The sequence below is a fragment of the Schistocerca americana genome, chromosome 7, assembly GCF_021461395.2.
Source record: "Schistocerca americana isolate TAMUIC-IGC-003095 chromosome 7, iqSchAmer2.1, whole genome shotgun sequence".
NCBI lineage: Eukaryota > Metazoa > Arthropoda > Insecta > Orthoptera > Acrididae > Schistocerca > Schistocerca americana.
Genome location: NC_060125.1, coordinates 119,295,955 through 119,311,130, shown reverse-complemented (window position 1 = coordinate 119,311,130; position 15,176 = coordinate 119,295,955). Strand labels below are relative to the sequence as shown.

Here is a 15,176-nt window from a genome sequence, read left to right as displayed (position 1 = left end):
GCACATGTAGGGTTTGCGAATGCTTGATGTCGTAGCAGACTGTTTGTTACGAGCACCAAGTAAGTATCTGTCATCGTCTCTGGTTTCTTGCGTGCAGCTAATCTCATCCATTATCGACAAATTTATGGGTGTCCGAATCTTTAAAAACGAGAAAATCATTTCACGGCATGATAATTCAAAATCCCGTCAGCGAAACGCCACGCTGACTTCGTGTGTGCATGTGGGTATTGTGGATCGTACGTGCATGAACATCGTTGCTTATGTTTTCACATATGTAGTCCATCAGCATATTTCCGGGCACATTACCATCTGCTGCAATGGGGAACTTTCAGAAACTAACTAACGTACTTTGAGAAACGAAACATCTTTAGTGGCGAATATAATAACAACAGTGATGATTATAACAATGATAGTAACAACGATGCGAACAGTGATAACTTCGTGTGGCTAAGCTAATGTGTCTGGTGCGGTTCTTTCAACTGGAAGCCAAGTAGGCGACTTTCGTCACACAGTAGCACTATCAGGCAAGTGGGATCTGCAAGTTAACCTGGAATCAGAACCCCCTGTCTTTCCTGGCGAATCTTCAGACCACTGAGAGGTGAACGATAGGTATGCTGAAATTTCCATGGTCTAACCGGTTTCGATTCTGCGACTTTTCTGTTTCCAGGTGTGGTATTCACCCAAGACGCTTGGCGCCCCACGTAGGCGGCAGGTAGAGAACCCCATACCACAGAAGGTTGTTGCTGTGATGTTACTGAAATGGTTTGATAGACAGCAAACAACTAAATGTAGTCGTCACCGGAACAACTAAGTTTGCACAGGCAACAAACAAATTAGTGACACTTAACAATAATTGAATCGTGCACACGAATAACAATGTATGGCACATTTTGACATTTTGTATAATCGCGTGGAGTTATATTCTATCTGGCAGTCTGCATCACCTGCTGTAACAGTTGACCTGTTCACCGTCCGAGGGCAGCACTATACTCCGTGCATCACGAGAATAAACCTCATGTAAACATTACCCTATGTACTTTTCCGTGTTTACTGGAACGTCATTGGGTTTCGTTGCCAAGCTGTCTCGTGTAATAGTCATGTTCGATAATGTACGCCGGCCGAAGTGGCCGTGCGGTTAAAGGCGCTGCAGTCTGGAACCGCAAGACCGCTACGGTCGCAGGTTCGAATCCTGCCTCGGGCATGGATGTTTGTGATGTCCTTAGGTTAGTTAGGTTTAACTAGTTCTAAGTTCTAGGGGACTAATGACCTCAGCAGTTGAGTCCCATAGTGCTCAGAGCCATTTGAACCATTTGATAATGTACGCTGTGCTCAATGATAATACGTGGCAACAGCTTTACCGGCACATTTAACTATTGGGAGCACTGGACAGGCGAGTGATACAACTACTGTGCAGTGATGTGAATAGTTGCAGTAAAGATGTAAAAGAGACGAGCAGAGAACAATATAGCTTTGAATGTAATATAATTTTTAAGCGAAAGAGAATAACATATAGTAAACCTCAGGTGATACGGTTCTCAGGCGCTCGGACGGAAAAAATCACATGCTCTCGATCTTAGCTAACATAGTATTATACTTAAAAACATGAGTGATGAAATTTCCTGAGGCGATCAGCAACAGAATCCCAAACCACCAAGAAAACCGCGTTTCTTCCTCCTCTTTTATGACGTGCTGTTCCGTATTTTGCTATTGGTAGGCACTTAGGCAGTGACGCGTCACAAGGCTTCATGCATTAGTTACAGTACGTTTGGCAGCTTAAATGTCTTATTTCTCTCGACAAAACCCTTAACTTGGCTCCAGATCAATTTTGTTGCGCGCCCGCATCTCGTGGTCGTGCGGTAGCGTTCTCGCTTCCCACGCCCGGGTTCCCGGGTTCGATTCCCGGCGGGGTAAGGGATTTTCTCTGTCTCGTGCTGGCTGGGTGTTGTGTGATGTCCTTAGGTTAGTTAGGTTTAAGTAGTTCTAAGTTCTAGGGGACTGATGACCACAGATGTTAAGTTCCATAGTGCTCAGAGCCATTTGAACCATCTGAATTTTGTTGCGTGCAGATTGCAGTGCTAATGTGACAACTGTAAAAATCCAGCGTTTGTTCAGTGTGCTCGACGTCGTGAAAATTGTATCTGCCCTACACAACAATGGGCACATTCAAACAATGAGTGTTTGATTTTTCATTTTTCTCTGAAAAACTTGTGTAATGTTTCACTTAACTTCATCAGCCTTTAACAATCGATGATTAACAATGTGGTATTTGCAATAAAAACAAGTTTCTCGAAAAACGTCAAAGCTGATCTGTGTAATCCGTTTCTCGCCAGTAACGGTGTTCCGCGCACCTGTTTCACTACGAAGCAGGAAGCAGTGTGATTCATTTTCACGGTACGTACGAACAGCGAAACAATCAGAGGACAAGTAGCATTTACAGAGACTGTGAGTGTATATAATTTTTGAAATACAAATCACTTAGCTAAAGAATGATTAAGAAAAACGTTGATGGCTGTTAATACATCAGAACGTCTTAAAAGTTACATTTACAGTGACATAGTAATAAGATATCTCATACAAAAGTTTGACCTACTCCCGAGAGCGGAACTGCGCCAGTGTACGAGAGCTACGGCTGCTGACCAATCATAACGTTTGTGTTTGTTCACGTCAGGTTTATTCTTTACGATGAACGAAGCACAGACAGGGAGGAGAGAGACGCAGTTTTCGCGCCTCTGCGCGAACAATGCTGTATGTTACAAGAATGGTGGAATGTAGCAAGGTGACGCTTACCGCAAGTAGTTTGAGACGTGCAAATAATGCGCGGAAAAGGTAAATTGACAGGATATTAAGAGGAAAAGTCTTCGTTATGCTGGATTGGATCATAAATCACGAAATGGAAAGCTAATTCCTACAAAGCAGCCTCCAACGCAGATGAGTGGAATATGATTCCGTTTTCTAAAAAGGCGTGTGTCTATAGCGTATGAGTCCCGAATAGCGGCCTATGTGCCCTGTACAGCTCATGGCTCTAACGACGCGCGTTATGTGCATCTTCAGAAAACATTAGAGTAAAAATACGTAACATAAATAAAATTAACTGAAGTTCTGTCGTTATCATCGACGAAAAACCAGAATACACACCTTGCGCACTGCTGAATATTGACTGCATGATTCAGGATCATGTCTGCATTGCAGAAATATGTTCGAAAGGAGGATGCAAGGACATAAGCCTGGAAATTAAGTTAAAAGCTGTATGAAGAAATCATGCCTTGACGAACGACGAGTAGTCCATTTACTTAATAAACTCCATGGAAATAGGCGTGCCAGCTAGAAGAAAGGTGACAAGACAGACGATATTTCACGGAAGCAAGCTACTTTCAAATATTGTGTCCAGTCAAAATAAGAGCATGTCAGAAACCATTGATTGCATATACTGCATCACCCAACACGACTACAGAGTCTTCAGCGTAAACTAAAGGATGGAATGACCACTCCTAATGAAGGTCGAGGAAAATATTTCAGTAGTCCACATACCATATCAAATGGCGACAGGGCTCTGACCCGGGAACACATTTCGAGTTTCCCGAAGCACACGAGCCATTACAGCAGGATTACACCCTCAAATGAATGTCTGTACTCTGCTTTTTTTGTGATCGCAGCTTCAGTCGAAATATAAATGCACGACATCGAACTTGAGAGTCACGCAAAAGCAGACCAGACATACAAAGTGTCAAAAAACGATAAGGACGTGACTTAAAGGAACAACAATATACGAGTTGTATGTGTTGACGTTCAACAGGTATTCTGCCGGAGACAGTTGTCGTCGTATAATTTCACGGATCGTGACGTTGGTAGTGGAAGCAACACAATAAATTTATGATATGGATTCGCCGCAAGGAGGGGTTCAGCTAAAATAGTTTCCTGTCTGCTTAAATTTGTGATGTTTGAAGAAGGTACGGAACGCAAATTGGTGGTATGGTCTGACCACTGTGTCGGGCCGGACGATAAATAGAAAGTTTTAGCACGTTATTTCTATCTGGCCAGCTGTAAGTACTTTGCAGAAATACATCAAAAGTTTTTATGTTCGAGTCATAGTTTCCTACCACGTGACAGCAACTTTGCAATGATCGAGAACGGAAAGAAAGTGTCAAAAGCTTTGGTTCCTTTGGAATGGAAGCATGTCATTGCTTAGGCCGTTGTCGAAGCTTCAAAACTGTCCATTTAGGAGATGATTATGGAAGATTTCAAGGGCAGAGGATCCACTGAGTTGGTTTTCCAAACGGCACCAACTTTGAAAATTACTACTGTGCTCTGGTTGAAGTTATGTAATGACGATGCTCGATGCATAAGCGTGTACCATAATCACAACGTGCTTCGTCTGTGGGACGAATTATTGTGAAACATGGTTATGAACGTGAAGCAAAAATATTTTCGTTGCCTTCTGGTTTTCGGTTGCTCTACTGTGGAGCACTGCAAATTCATGAGAAGAAAAATCATCTATTGGACATGACGAAATATACGGAGCCAAAATACAGGGATTTTTACGAAAACCTGCATTGTGACAACTGAGTTTATTATACCAGATTTCTTCGCAGATACTTAACTTTAGTATGATGGTGCTGCGCCACAATGTTGTTTAAGTTCACTATCAACACTGGTCCATTCCTGCCTCCAGCGAACGGTAACTAACTCATCCAGCGGAATTTCCAGTCGGGCTCTGCTGACGGCGACGGTGTCTTGATTCCTGATGCACGCTCGCTACAATGCTCGTCAGATGCTGCGGCGTTGGCAGTGTTGTCAGATGCAACAGTCTCTAAATCAGGACAGAAACTCGAAAAAGCAAGAGATAGCAGTAGGTACAAGACACCCTGTTCTTCGTGTTAATACTCCACAACTATTCATCGATAAATATATGTTCAAAAATCTCACTAAGTTAGGAAATAACTGCTGCAATGATTTCACAAACAATGTCTGCGTACCTCTCCTATGCGATTATTGTTTATTATTATTATTCATACAATATAATATAAGTTCACACAAAAGCAATACGATGTAATGACTCGGCGTTATAAGTGCCCTCGTGCCATTGTGCATGATTTTCGTTGTTTTACTTTGAGACATAACTTATCGAAATTATTTTGACAGTCACTATTTAATTATTCATATAATTAAACATCAGTATTAACAGTTAAGTTCCACCATTTACATGCCTCATCAGATTTTCCCGCCGAAGATTGAAAACTATGTTTATTGTTCCTATCTGTCAGCATACACAGCACAGTTATGTCTCTTTATCATTGGTGTTATAATTTTCTCCGAGACATTTAAGTCTCGTGTTTACCTACGATAATGATTGAAGCCGAAGAAATGAATTACAATTTGTGCCACGGCCGGGTATCGTACCCGGGCCTCGTTGCTAAAATGTCACGGGGAAAATTTAACTTTAAGATCTATACGATCTCACGAAGTACAGGACGTTCCCATTACGTCCAACACTAGGGTGCTAATCCAATGCCGGAGAGCCCTAGCGATAGTGACGATTTACGGGAAAAATAAGCTGAAGATTCGAACTGAAGTTTCTGTCGGGAAGGGCACTCCACTTAGGTAGTCCGTGCAACCATGTTGATCATAGTGCTGCGATGGTGGAATTGTCAGCATTTCTCCCTAATAAGCAAGGAGACCCGGGTTCGAGTCCCGTCAGCTTCAATCATTAACTGTGACTTCCTAATTTCAAAGGGCAAACACTTGAAATTTTTCAGCGCTCTTTGAATACGGAATAGCCCACATAACTTTTTGGTAGATAACTTATCTCTGCTCTTTCATCTTCATTAGACCAGTTGGAGAAGATACTCTTTCTGAAGAGCGGACAATACTTGGCAAGCACCAAACAAATTTGCGAGTAACACAGGCTATTTTAAACCTTTGCGTACTAGTAGGACTAGGAGTACATCATGCGGAACTAACAGCGAACTCAGACATCTTAAATTGAAACGCAAGAAGTCAGTAATTGTTAGAAGTATGCACCACAGTAATAGATTACATTATTTACGTTTCCAAACCATTCACTCATACTATTCCAATAACTCAAGACAGTTGACACTAAGTGACACACCGAGCGAGGTGGCGCAGTAGTTAGCACACTGGACTCGCATTCGAGAGGACGACGGTTCAATCCCGTCTCCAGCCATCCTGATTTAAGTTTTCCGTGATTTCCATAAAATCGTTTCAGGCAAGTGCCGGGATGGTTCCTTTGAAAGGGCACGGCCGATTTCCTTCCCAATCCTTCCCTAACCCGAGCTTCCGCTCCGTCTCTAATGACCTCGTTGTCGACGGGACGTTAAACACTAACCACCACCACCACCACTAAGTGACACACGTTACCATCTTTTAAACAACATCCATGCAAGGAATAAACTTGGAGCAGCTTGACTCTAACAGTTGGAGCTGATACGAGAAAAGTCTCTGGGGTGAGGAATTCACATAAGGGATATCAAAAACTGAAGTAATATCTTCAGAAACAAAGAGTTAATCAAGAGTCGTACCAACATTCGCCAAAATGAAAATGACTTCAAGGAATAGACACGAATGTGATAAAAAAACAGCATGTTTGGCATTTTATTTGATTTTTTATAGTAGAGCAAGGCATTGTTTAGAAAGTGGGAAATTTCCCGGGAAAACGGCAGATATGACAACACAACACTGCCTGAGAGCAGCTGGGAGTCATCTTAACGTCTGCAGTTGGCAGATGAATATGCAGTTGAGAACTATTTGCGTAACGTCAGGCGAAAGCATGAGATAGTCCCGTGTTTTGTGCGCCCTTCATGGCGTCAGACCGTAAGTTAGTTGCGCCACACTAGACACTGGCCTTGCCGTGTGGCGGTCTCTAGGGCTTTATCACTAGATCATCAGGTTCGAATATTGGGAAAATTAAGTGTCTTCGTATTCTTCAGCGAATTCCATTAGTGACTAAAGCTAACAGGCCTCAGTCATACATCATTCCTTGTCATATCACCCGAACACGCCAATCCAAGTTGTATCTGGCTTACATCCCTTGTACTGCAACGAGAATCTGTTGCATCACACTGCTTCGACATCCTCGGGTCACCCTGTGGCTCTGTACCAGTAGCAATGTGTGACTGCACGTGATACTGATGGTCAAACAGTTCAGAGGAGCAGAATTCAAATCCCCATCTGGACATCCAGATTTAGTTTTTCCTTGGTTTACCTAAATCACTTGGGATGGTTCCGCTGAAAATGACATATCCGACTTGCTCCCTATTGTGTGTGACGCCGAGAATTTGTTCCTTCTCCAATACATCATTGTCAACAAGACATGAAACTATAACCCTCCTCTTCTCCTATTGAATGGTCGAACAGTTCTCGGTTGGCCGTCATTTTGGGCCATTTCCTTCACATGCGCATTCGGCAGGTCTTCCATCCAAAACTTTGGGTTGCTACTTCAGCCACTGACTTGTCTGAGGACTCCCGCAGTGACGACAGTTGAACTCGTTAACACTTATCGAATTAAGAGTATACCTTAGAGGTAGACTGCTTACACATTCCCTTCCTAATTCCTTCATGCGTTTGCAAACTTAACTCTTCGTCACAAAACGTAGGACACTTGGAAGGTGTCGTTTGCGGTCGTTTCAGACGCCTAACTCCTGATGGAGCAGTTAATAGCGTTGCCAATGGTTTTACTCGTTCCCCTATGTTCAATATGGCGTGCCGAGCTAAAGATGTAATCATATTATTGTGGTACTCTTTCCACTGGTTGTATAAGCGATGGTCCAAAAGTTCCGTTCGAAGGCCGTAGAGTCCAGAATCGATATGCCAATCAGGCAAAATCGCCGTGAGCATTGAGGCAATAATCCCACCGACGTATCAGGTTGAAGATACCCGTTTTGTAAAACACCGAGTCTTCCTGCGTGAAGTAGTCCGCAACTGCCACATCCTCGTCCGACAGTAGTCGTCGACCTTTCAATGCCACGTTTAAGGAACCGACGGCGTGATAATTACATGGCGAAAGATCAGGACCACAGATACGGGTCCTCGAATGTCTCCCATTTCAATTGGCGTCATGAAAGAGGCAGGCCTCCCAAATCGACCGGCGTTTTGTGTCGAATCGCGACCAGCATGGAATTACCAGAGGCGCATGAATTTGATCCAAGACACAGAACTTATTTTAACTTAGTTTTGTTAATGATCATGTCAGCTGCTTACTGAAACTCCGTAAAATAACCACATTTCGCCTGAACAACTTTAAATGGTTGCTTATCGCGAACTGTTGCTAAGGTGCTCATTACATCATCAGGAACAAAATTCTTCGTCACTTTTGCTCACGCTTTCTTTAAGAGTTGCCAGTTGTTCTGGTACTACCTGTGCTGAATTGTTCATAATGTTTTTACTGTGCATTGTACAGCCAGCGATGACATACAACTGACAGGCTACAAAACGGAAGGAGCAAGAAGATGCGATCTTCTGGGCATCGTAACACCTACATCAGCCATAATTGAGATAGCTTTTTTAGTACGTAAAAGCCCTGTTCACATACCACGTAGCAAAGTAGAATACGAAATTTATCCAGAAATGGCGCTTTGCTCCTTAGCGTGGTAACTTTTCAGTTAATAACCCTCTTAATTACAGGCACACACATCCGTTAATTTTTGTAACTCAAAGGCCAATCACTAAATTTGGATATGAATTAGGATCTCACTTCAAATAACTGACCATAATGTTGTTGTTGTGGCCTTCAGTCTTGAGACTGGTTTGATGCAGCTCTCCATGCTACTCTATCCTTCTGAATCTGCTTAGTGTATTCATCCCTTGGTCTCCCTCTACGATTTTTACCCTCCACGCTACCCTCCAATACTAAATTGGTGATCCCTTGATGCCTCAGAACATGTCCTACCAACCGATCCTTTATTCTTGTCAAGTTGTGCCACAAACTCCTCTTCTCCCCAATTCAATTCTATTCAATACCTCCTCATTAGTTATGTGATCTACCCATCTAATCTTCAGCATTCTTCTGTAGCACCACATTTCGAAAGCTTCTATTCTCTTCCTGTCCAAACTATTTATCGTCCATGTTTCACTTCGATACATGGCTACACTTCATACGAATACTTTCAGAAACGACTTCCTGACACTTAAATCTATACTCGATGTTAACAAATTTCTCTTCTTCAGAAACGCTTTCCTTGCCATTGCCAGTCTACATTTTATATCCTCTCTGCTTCGACCCTCTGACTGACCATAAAATATGTGTAAAACATGTTCTGTCATCAGAGAATTAATCTGTGAAGGTCGAAAGTGCTAACGTCTCTGTTTACCTAAAGTAAGTAATTATAGTTAGTTGCTAAAGGACTTGGAAGAGCATTTGAACTGAATGGACAGTGTCTTGAAAAGAGGATGTAAGATGAACATCAGCAAAAGCAAAACAAAGATAATAGAATGTAGTCGAGTAAAAGGAATCAGATTAGGGAACGATACACTTAAATCAGTAGATGAGATTTGCTGTTTGGACAACAAAGTAACTGATATGCAATGTAGACTGGCAATGGAATGAAAAGTATTTCTGAAGAAGAGAAATTTATTAACATCGAATGCAAAGTTAGGCGTTAGGATGTCTTTCCTGAAAGTACTTGTCTGGAGTGCAGCCGTGTATGGAAGGGAAACATGGACGATAAACAGTTTAGACAAGAAGAGACTAGAAGCTTTCGAAATGTGGAGCTACAGAAGAATGCTGAAGGTAATGTGGGTTGATCACGTAACTATTTAGGAAGTAGTGAATAGAATTGGCGAGACAAGAAATTTGTAGCACAGCTTGACGAAAAGTGATCTGTTGATAGGATACATTCTGAGACATCAGAGGATCAGCAATTTAGTATCGGAGGAAAGCGCGGAGGCAAAAATCGTAGTGGGAGACCAGAAGATGAATACAGTAAGCAGATTCAGAAAGATATAGCCTGAAGTAGTTATTCGGACATGAAGAGGCTAGCACCGGATAGAGTAGAATGGAGAGTTGAAGCAAACCAGTCTCCCGGACTGATGACCATAACAACAGTTCGTTGCTGAACCGTATGTTAGATGATACAACATCTTATCACTGCCATTAACTATGAAGATTGAAATCAGTGCTTCATCGTTACGAGGGTCGTCCAGAAAGTAACGCACCACATTTTTTGTCAGCCAACAACAGTGGCACGAATGTCAAACTTCAGGTATGCGTGAGTTTACGGAGGGCGCAATTTTCCATTCCCTCCGAGAGCAGTGTTTCAAAATGGTGACGTATGTTACAAGCAGTGTATCAACACTGAATTTCTCATTGCGGAAAAAGAAACTGTTGGGAACCTACGCAGACGTTTGTGTGCAATTTATGGAGCATTTGCAGTCGACAGAAGTGGGCATAGTCGCTGGGAAAGGAGGGTGAGACCACTACGAGAAAGTTGTTCGCAGACTTCCAAGATTTGCAGCGCCTGAGAATGCCCTACACCGCTGGCACATCAGACAAGATGCAGCTTGCAGATGTGCTCATTCGTAATGCCAAGAGACAGCCCAGTAATTCTTAAGCTCAGCCAGCCAGGACTCCGGAATACATCCCTAAACACTCTACAGCCCGTCAGACTTCCATTTGTTTGGGCCACTAAAAAATGTCGCTCATTGAAGTTATATATACTAAGATGGTATCTGTTCTTTCGGACATGTCCGAAAGAACAGATACCATCTCAGTGTAAATATAGTTATGGCTCACCGGCCACTTGACCATCTTCTTCTTTTGTGCGAATGCACAAACAGTGCCCGAACTCTTACGGGAATTGGCAACGCTTCGCGAGTAATGAGTATAATGGGCAGGGGCACTACGAATGTAGTGCGGGACAATACGTTGAGAATGTGGGTTTCGCGGGAGGCGTGCCAGAGATAAATCCCTGCAGTCGCGCTGTCCTCTGTGTCCTCGGTGGCTTAGATGGATAGAGCGTCTGCCATGTAAGCAGGAGATCCCGGGTTCGAGTCCCGGTCGGGGCATACATTTTCATCTATCCCCATTGACGTATGTCAACGCCTGTAAGCAGGTAAGGGCGTTCATTTCATTATAATTTCACTCATTGAAGACATTTTGAGAATGAGAAAGACGTGACTCTCACAGTGAAGAAATGACTTTGTGGCCAGAACAAGGGTTGGTAACGATAGGACATAACAAGTCCGTGTGTCTCCTTGGAGGAACGGCATAGTACAGGAAGGAGATTACGTGGAAAGAGTGGGAGTGTAGAAGAAACACCAGACTTTTTTGTGTGTACGTTCCATTGTGTTCAATAAATAATTGTTGAAGAAAACATGTGTTGCATTACTTTCTGGGTGACTCGCATATAATCTGACTGCTCCGTTGGTGTTGTTTCAAGCTCTGCTTTCTTTTATGGTACTCATTTAGCGCAAGATTTAAATTTTTTATTGGTGTTACAGACAAATCATGCAAACTACTCGACCGTCAGCACGCGCGAGTCTTACAAGTTCGTTGAGGACTTCAACATATCCACGATGGCGGACACGTGGCCGATGCTGCTGGCCGAAGCTTATCACGAGGAGGGCATCACCATGTGTCATCTCCAGTTCAACCTCCCGCAGATGAAGGAGTGGCTCAAGTAAGAAGAGCTAACACACTTGTCAGGCGGCAATGCCGTTGGCAGTAATTATATGCTTGCAGGGTACTTCTTGCGCTATTTTCTTCTGTTATTGACACAGCCATGAGAACATACCGGTAAGGCAATGTAACCGGTTTCATTGTTAAATGTTCTTGTAATTGTGACAGTGAAAACAGAAAAGAAGAAGTCAATACTGATCCATGGTGACGGAATATAATTCTTTTTCAAACATTATTTCTTGAGTGTATGTTTATCGTATAGATTTTCGGAGATACCATAACGTATATTTCACCTAATCAAAATAACAATATTGTTAACACACAAATAACGAAATTATCCTTCGTATGTTCCACCCATCACGGCTCCATACCTAGCTCTTCAGTCATCGCACAGTACCTCGTCTACACAATAAAAGGTCATGTCATTAACCATGAGATGTTCAAATAAAAAGTGTCAACAACGAATTATTATAATGTCTGTTTCTTGACGTAACCATCTAAGTTCAGTGATAGCATGGTTTATTCTTCCTGCGGTTCTTTGGTTCGCTGGAACCAAACCTTTTGTATGGTATCTACATCTTGGCCGTTAGTAATAATAATCGTCTGCCTCAGAAGTGAAGCTCAAGGACAAGGCTGTTTTTAAGTCAAGTTATTCACTGTAATCCGCTGTTGACCATATTATTGAGTATGTGTTAATTAAATCACTTTTACCATCGCTCCTGACGGATTGTCGACGAGGAGTCTCTTTTGAAGCAACAGAGAACTACCCGCTGTTTTCAGAACGATTACACTAGTTCGGTGACCACGATACCATAAATGTGGTAAAATGGCAGGTAACTCTGGGAGGAAAGTTATGTCTCGTCCACCACGACTGGAAGATTTTTGTACATTGCTTATGGTTTCAAGGTTAGGTTCTACGATCTATTCAGTAACGTTTCTTTTTTTTGTATTAAGCCATATTAATGGTACTTTAATGGCGCACAGAGCATATGCTGCTAAATAAGAAGCTCTAAATCTTTTGTTTTGTAAGTTGCAGAGAGGTTACAGTCCAGCCATCAAGCACACTGGAAACCATTCTTTCGCAACCGATGACATAAACGACTCGGCCACTCGTCGAAATGTTCCCCATAAAAATGGAGTTATCAACCCAGTCACACACACGAAAATGTATCTTCTATCAGTCACACTGGAAAAACTACAGAAATTGTGTAATGTAAAGTCTTAATAAGTCTGTTATTGCACGTCTGCAACAAAATTATGTACTGTACCGGGTAATGAACGAAAAGCTAGGCTTATTGTTAAAAAATTAACTGTTCTCATTCACATGTCCCTAGAGTCCCGCAAGTCACTTTCGCTGAATGTTGTGGTGGTTTCTTCAACTAGGCCACAGAAGTTTCTTTGCCTCAGGACTATCCAGGTGACTATTCTCTAATAGCTTCCATATCCCTTTTCGGATCCAAGTTACTGTTTTCCACTCTTATTTTGAAATATCATTTATCAGCAAATGATAGCGGTTGTAATTTACTGCCCCGTCGACAACGAGTTCCTTAGAGAGAGAGCACAGGCTCGCAAACGAAATCAGCCGTGTGCTTTCAGAGCAACCATCGCTGCGTTCTGTTTAGCTGACTTACAGAAACCACGAAAGACACAAATAAGGACATCTGAACCACTGTGCATCGTATCTTCCTGCATGGAACACCATTCACAGGGACATTTACGTACCCACTGGACTGTGCGAGATTCGTGAACAAGGGCCGTGTCATTTTGGAATATAGCATCAACACTGGGAACACACATTATATCACGGGATGAACCTGAAAGCCAAAATGGTCACGATCTTGATAGCAACCCTTCGATATGGCATCCGAATTCATTACCGAACCCCCGTCATGTCTCACTCTTGCGACGTAAACTCGGCCACAAGTTGGTAGCAATGTGCAACAAGATTAATCCAGTCAAATGACTTTCTTCCTTTGCTCCGTAGTCCAGGCGTTATGGCTTCGCCACAACGTGTACCTGTTCCGGGTATTTGCACCACTGATGCAATCAGTTAATAGTTATCGAATAATTGTAATTATCGTTAAAACATATTTCATAGTAAGGAAATAATGTTACAGCTTGCAATGTAATGGAAATAAAACTCGGATGATACAACAAGCTTACTGCTACTAGTCACTGTTTGTTTATATCCACAACACGTTTTGAAGGTTTAAACCTCCACCATCAGGTGGATTTGCATGTGTTAGTATGACACGCGCGCTTGTGTGTGTGTGTGTGTGTGTGTTGTGTTGTGTTACGATTTTGGGGTAACTTGTGGTCCCCTCTCCAGTGGTCACAGTCTCCTTTCTCTATAGTAACACACCACCTGTAAGCTGTAATGTTTTGTAAACAAAATTTGCAAGACATGACAGTTTAAATGTGACGTGTTTCGATAGAGGAAGGAGTCTGCCACCTCTGGAGAGAGTGTCAAAGTTTTCAAAATGTGACAATTTACATATATGTCATACTAACACATGTAAGTCCACCTGATGATGGAGGCTTAAACTTTCGAAACGCGTCATTTAAAGGAAACAGCTCTGTTCCAAAAATATTGAATTACATTTCATAAATGATTCGGCGAAATTAAAGAAATGTATTATTTCGTGTCAGCCAGTATTTTGTCTTCATATATCGCAAGTACCGCTCTTTTTTTTTAATTTTTGCGGACATCAGCGTCAAAAATATTGCTGTGGCTAAAGTAGACTCCGAAATGTATCCTTGCTAATGATATTTCTGATCCTCAGGATGCACAGACTCTTTGTTTCATGTACTAAACTTGCAAGTCTCCCACAGTCCATGTTTTGCCTGTGGGAACGTGATTCGACCGGAGAAAACAACGAGAGTTGAGGTCCACCGACCGTCGTCTTAAGTCCGTCTCCGGCCGATGTTAGTCGGCGGAATCTGTTGATTGTCGGTACTGCTGTGACCGCGCGCTAGTATCTAGGTCGCACCCATCCCACGCTCCTATTCGATTTAAATGCACTATCATCTACATCTACATGATTACTCTGCAATTCACATTTAAGTACTTGGCAGAGATTTCATCGAACCACAATCATACTATCTCTCTATCATTCCACTCCCGAACAGCGCGCGGGAAAAACGAACACCTAAACGTTTCTGTTCGAGCTCTGATTTCTCATATTTTATTTTGATGATCATTCCTGCCTATGTAGGTTGGGCTCAACAAAATATTTTCGCATTCGGAAGAGAAAGTTGGTGACTGAAATTTCGTAAATAGATCTCGCGGCGACGAAAAACGTCTTTGCTTTAATGACTTCCATCCCAACTCGCGTATCGTATCTGCCACACTCTCTCCCCTATTACGTGATAATTCGGATAGGTATGCTTTATATTCTGTAACCAAATATATATATAATAAAAAAGAAGCACTCCGTCTTCAGGTCACAAGTGGCCCATCGAGACCATCCGACCGCCGTATCATCCTCAGTTGAGTATGCAGATAGGAGGGGTGTGTGGTCAGCACACCGCTCTCCCGGACGTTATG

General features: G+C 42.5%; 1 protein-coding gene and 1 non-coding gene across 2 annotated transcripts in view; both read left to right on the top strand.

Annotated features, from left to right (window-relative positions):
* Positions 1 to 15,176, top strand: part of LOC124621922 (UDP-glucosyltransferase 2-like) — a 109,278-nt gene that overhangs the window by 45,393 nt on the left and 48,709 nt on the right. The window contains exon 3 of the mRNA XM_047147428.1: positions 11,452 to 11,630. Within this exon, the coding sequence (XP_047003384.1) occupies positions 11,452 to 11,630 (179 nt within the window). The remainder of the gene's footprint in view (positions 1 to 11,451; positions 11,631 to 15,176) is intronic.
* Trnat-ugu lies at positions 10,943 to 11,016 on the top strand. The gene has a single exon. It is a non-coding gene; the product is annotated as a tRNA-Thr (tRNA).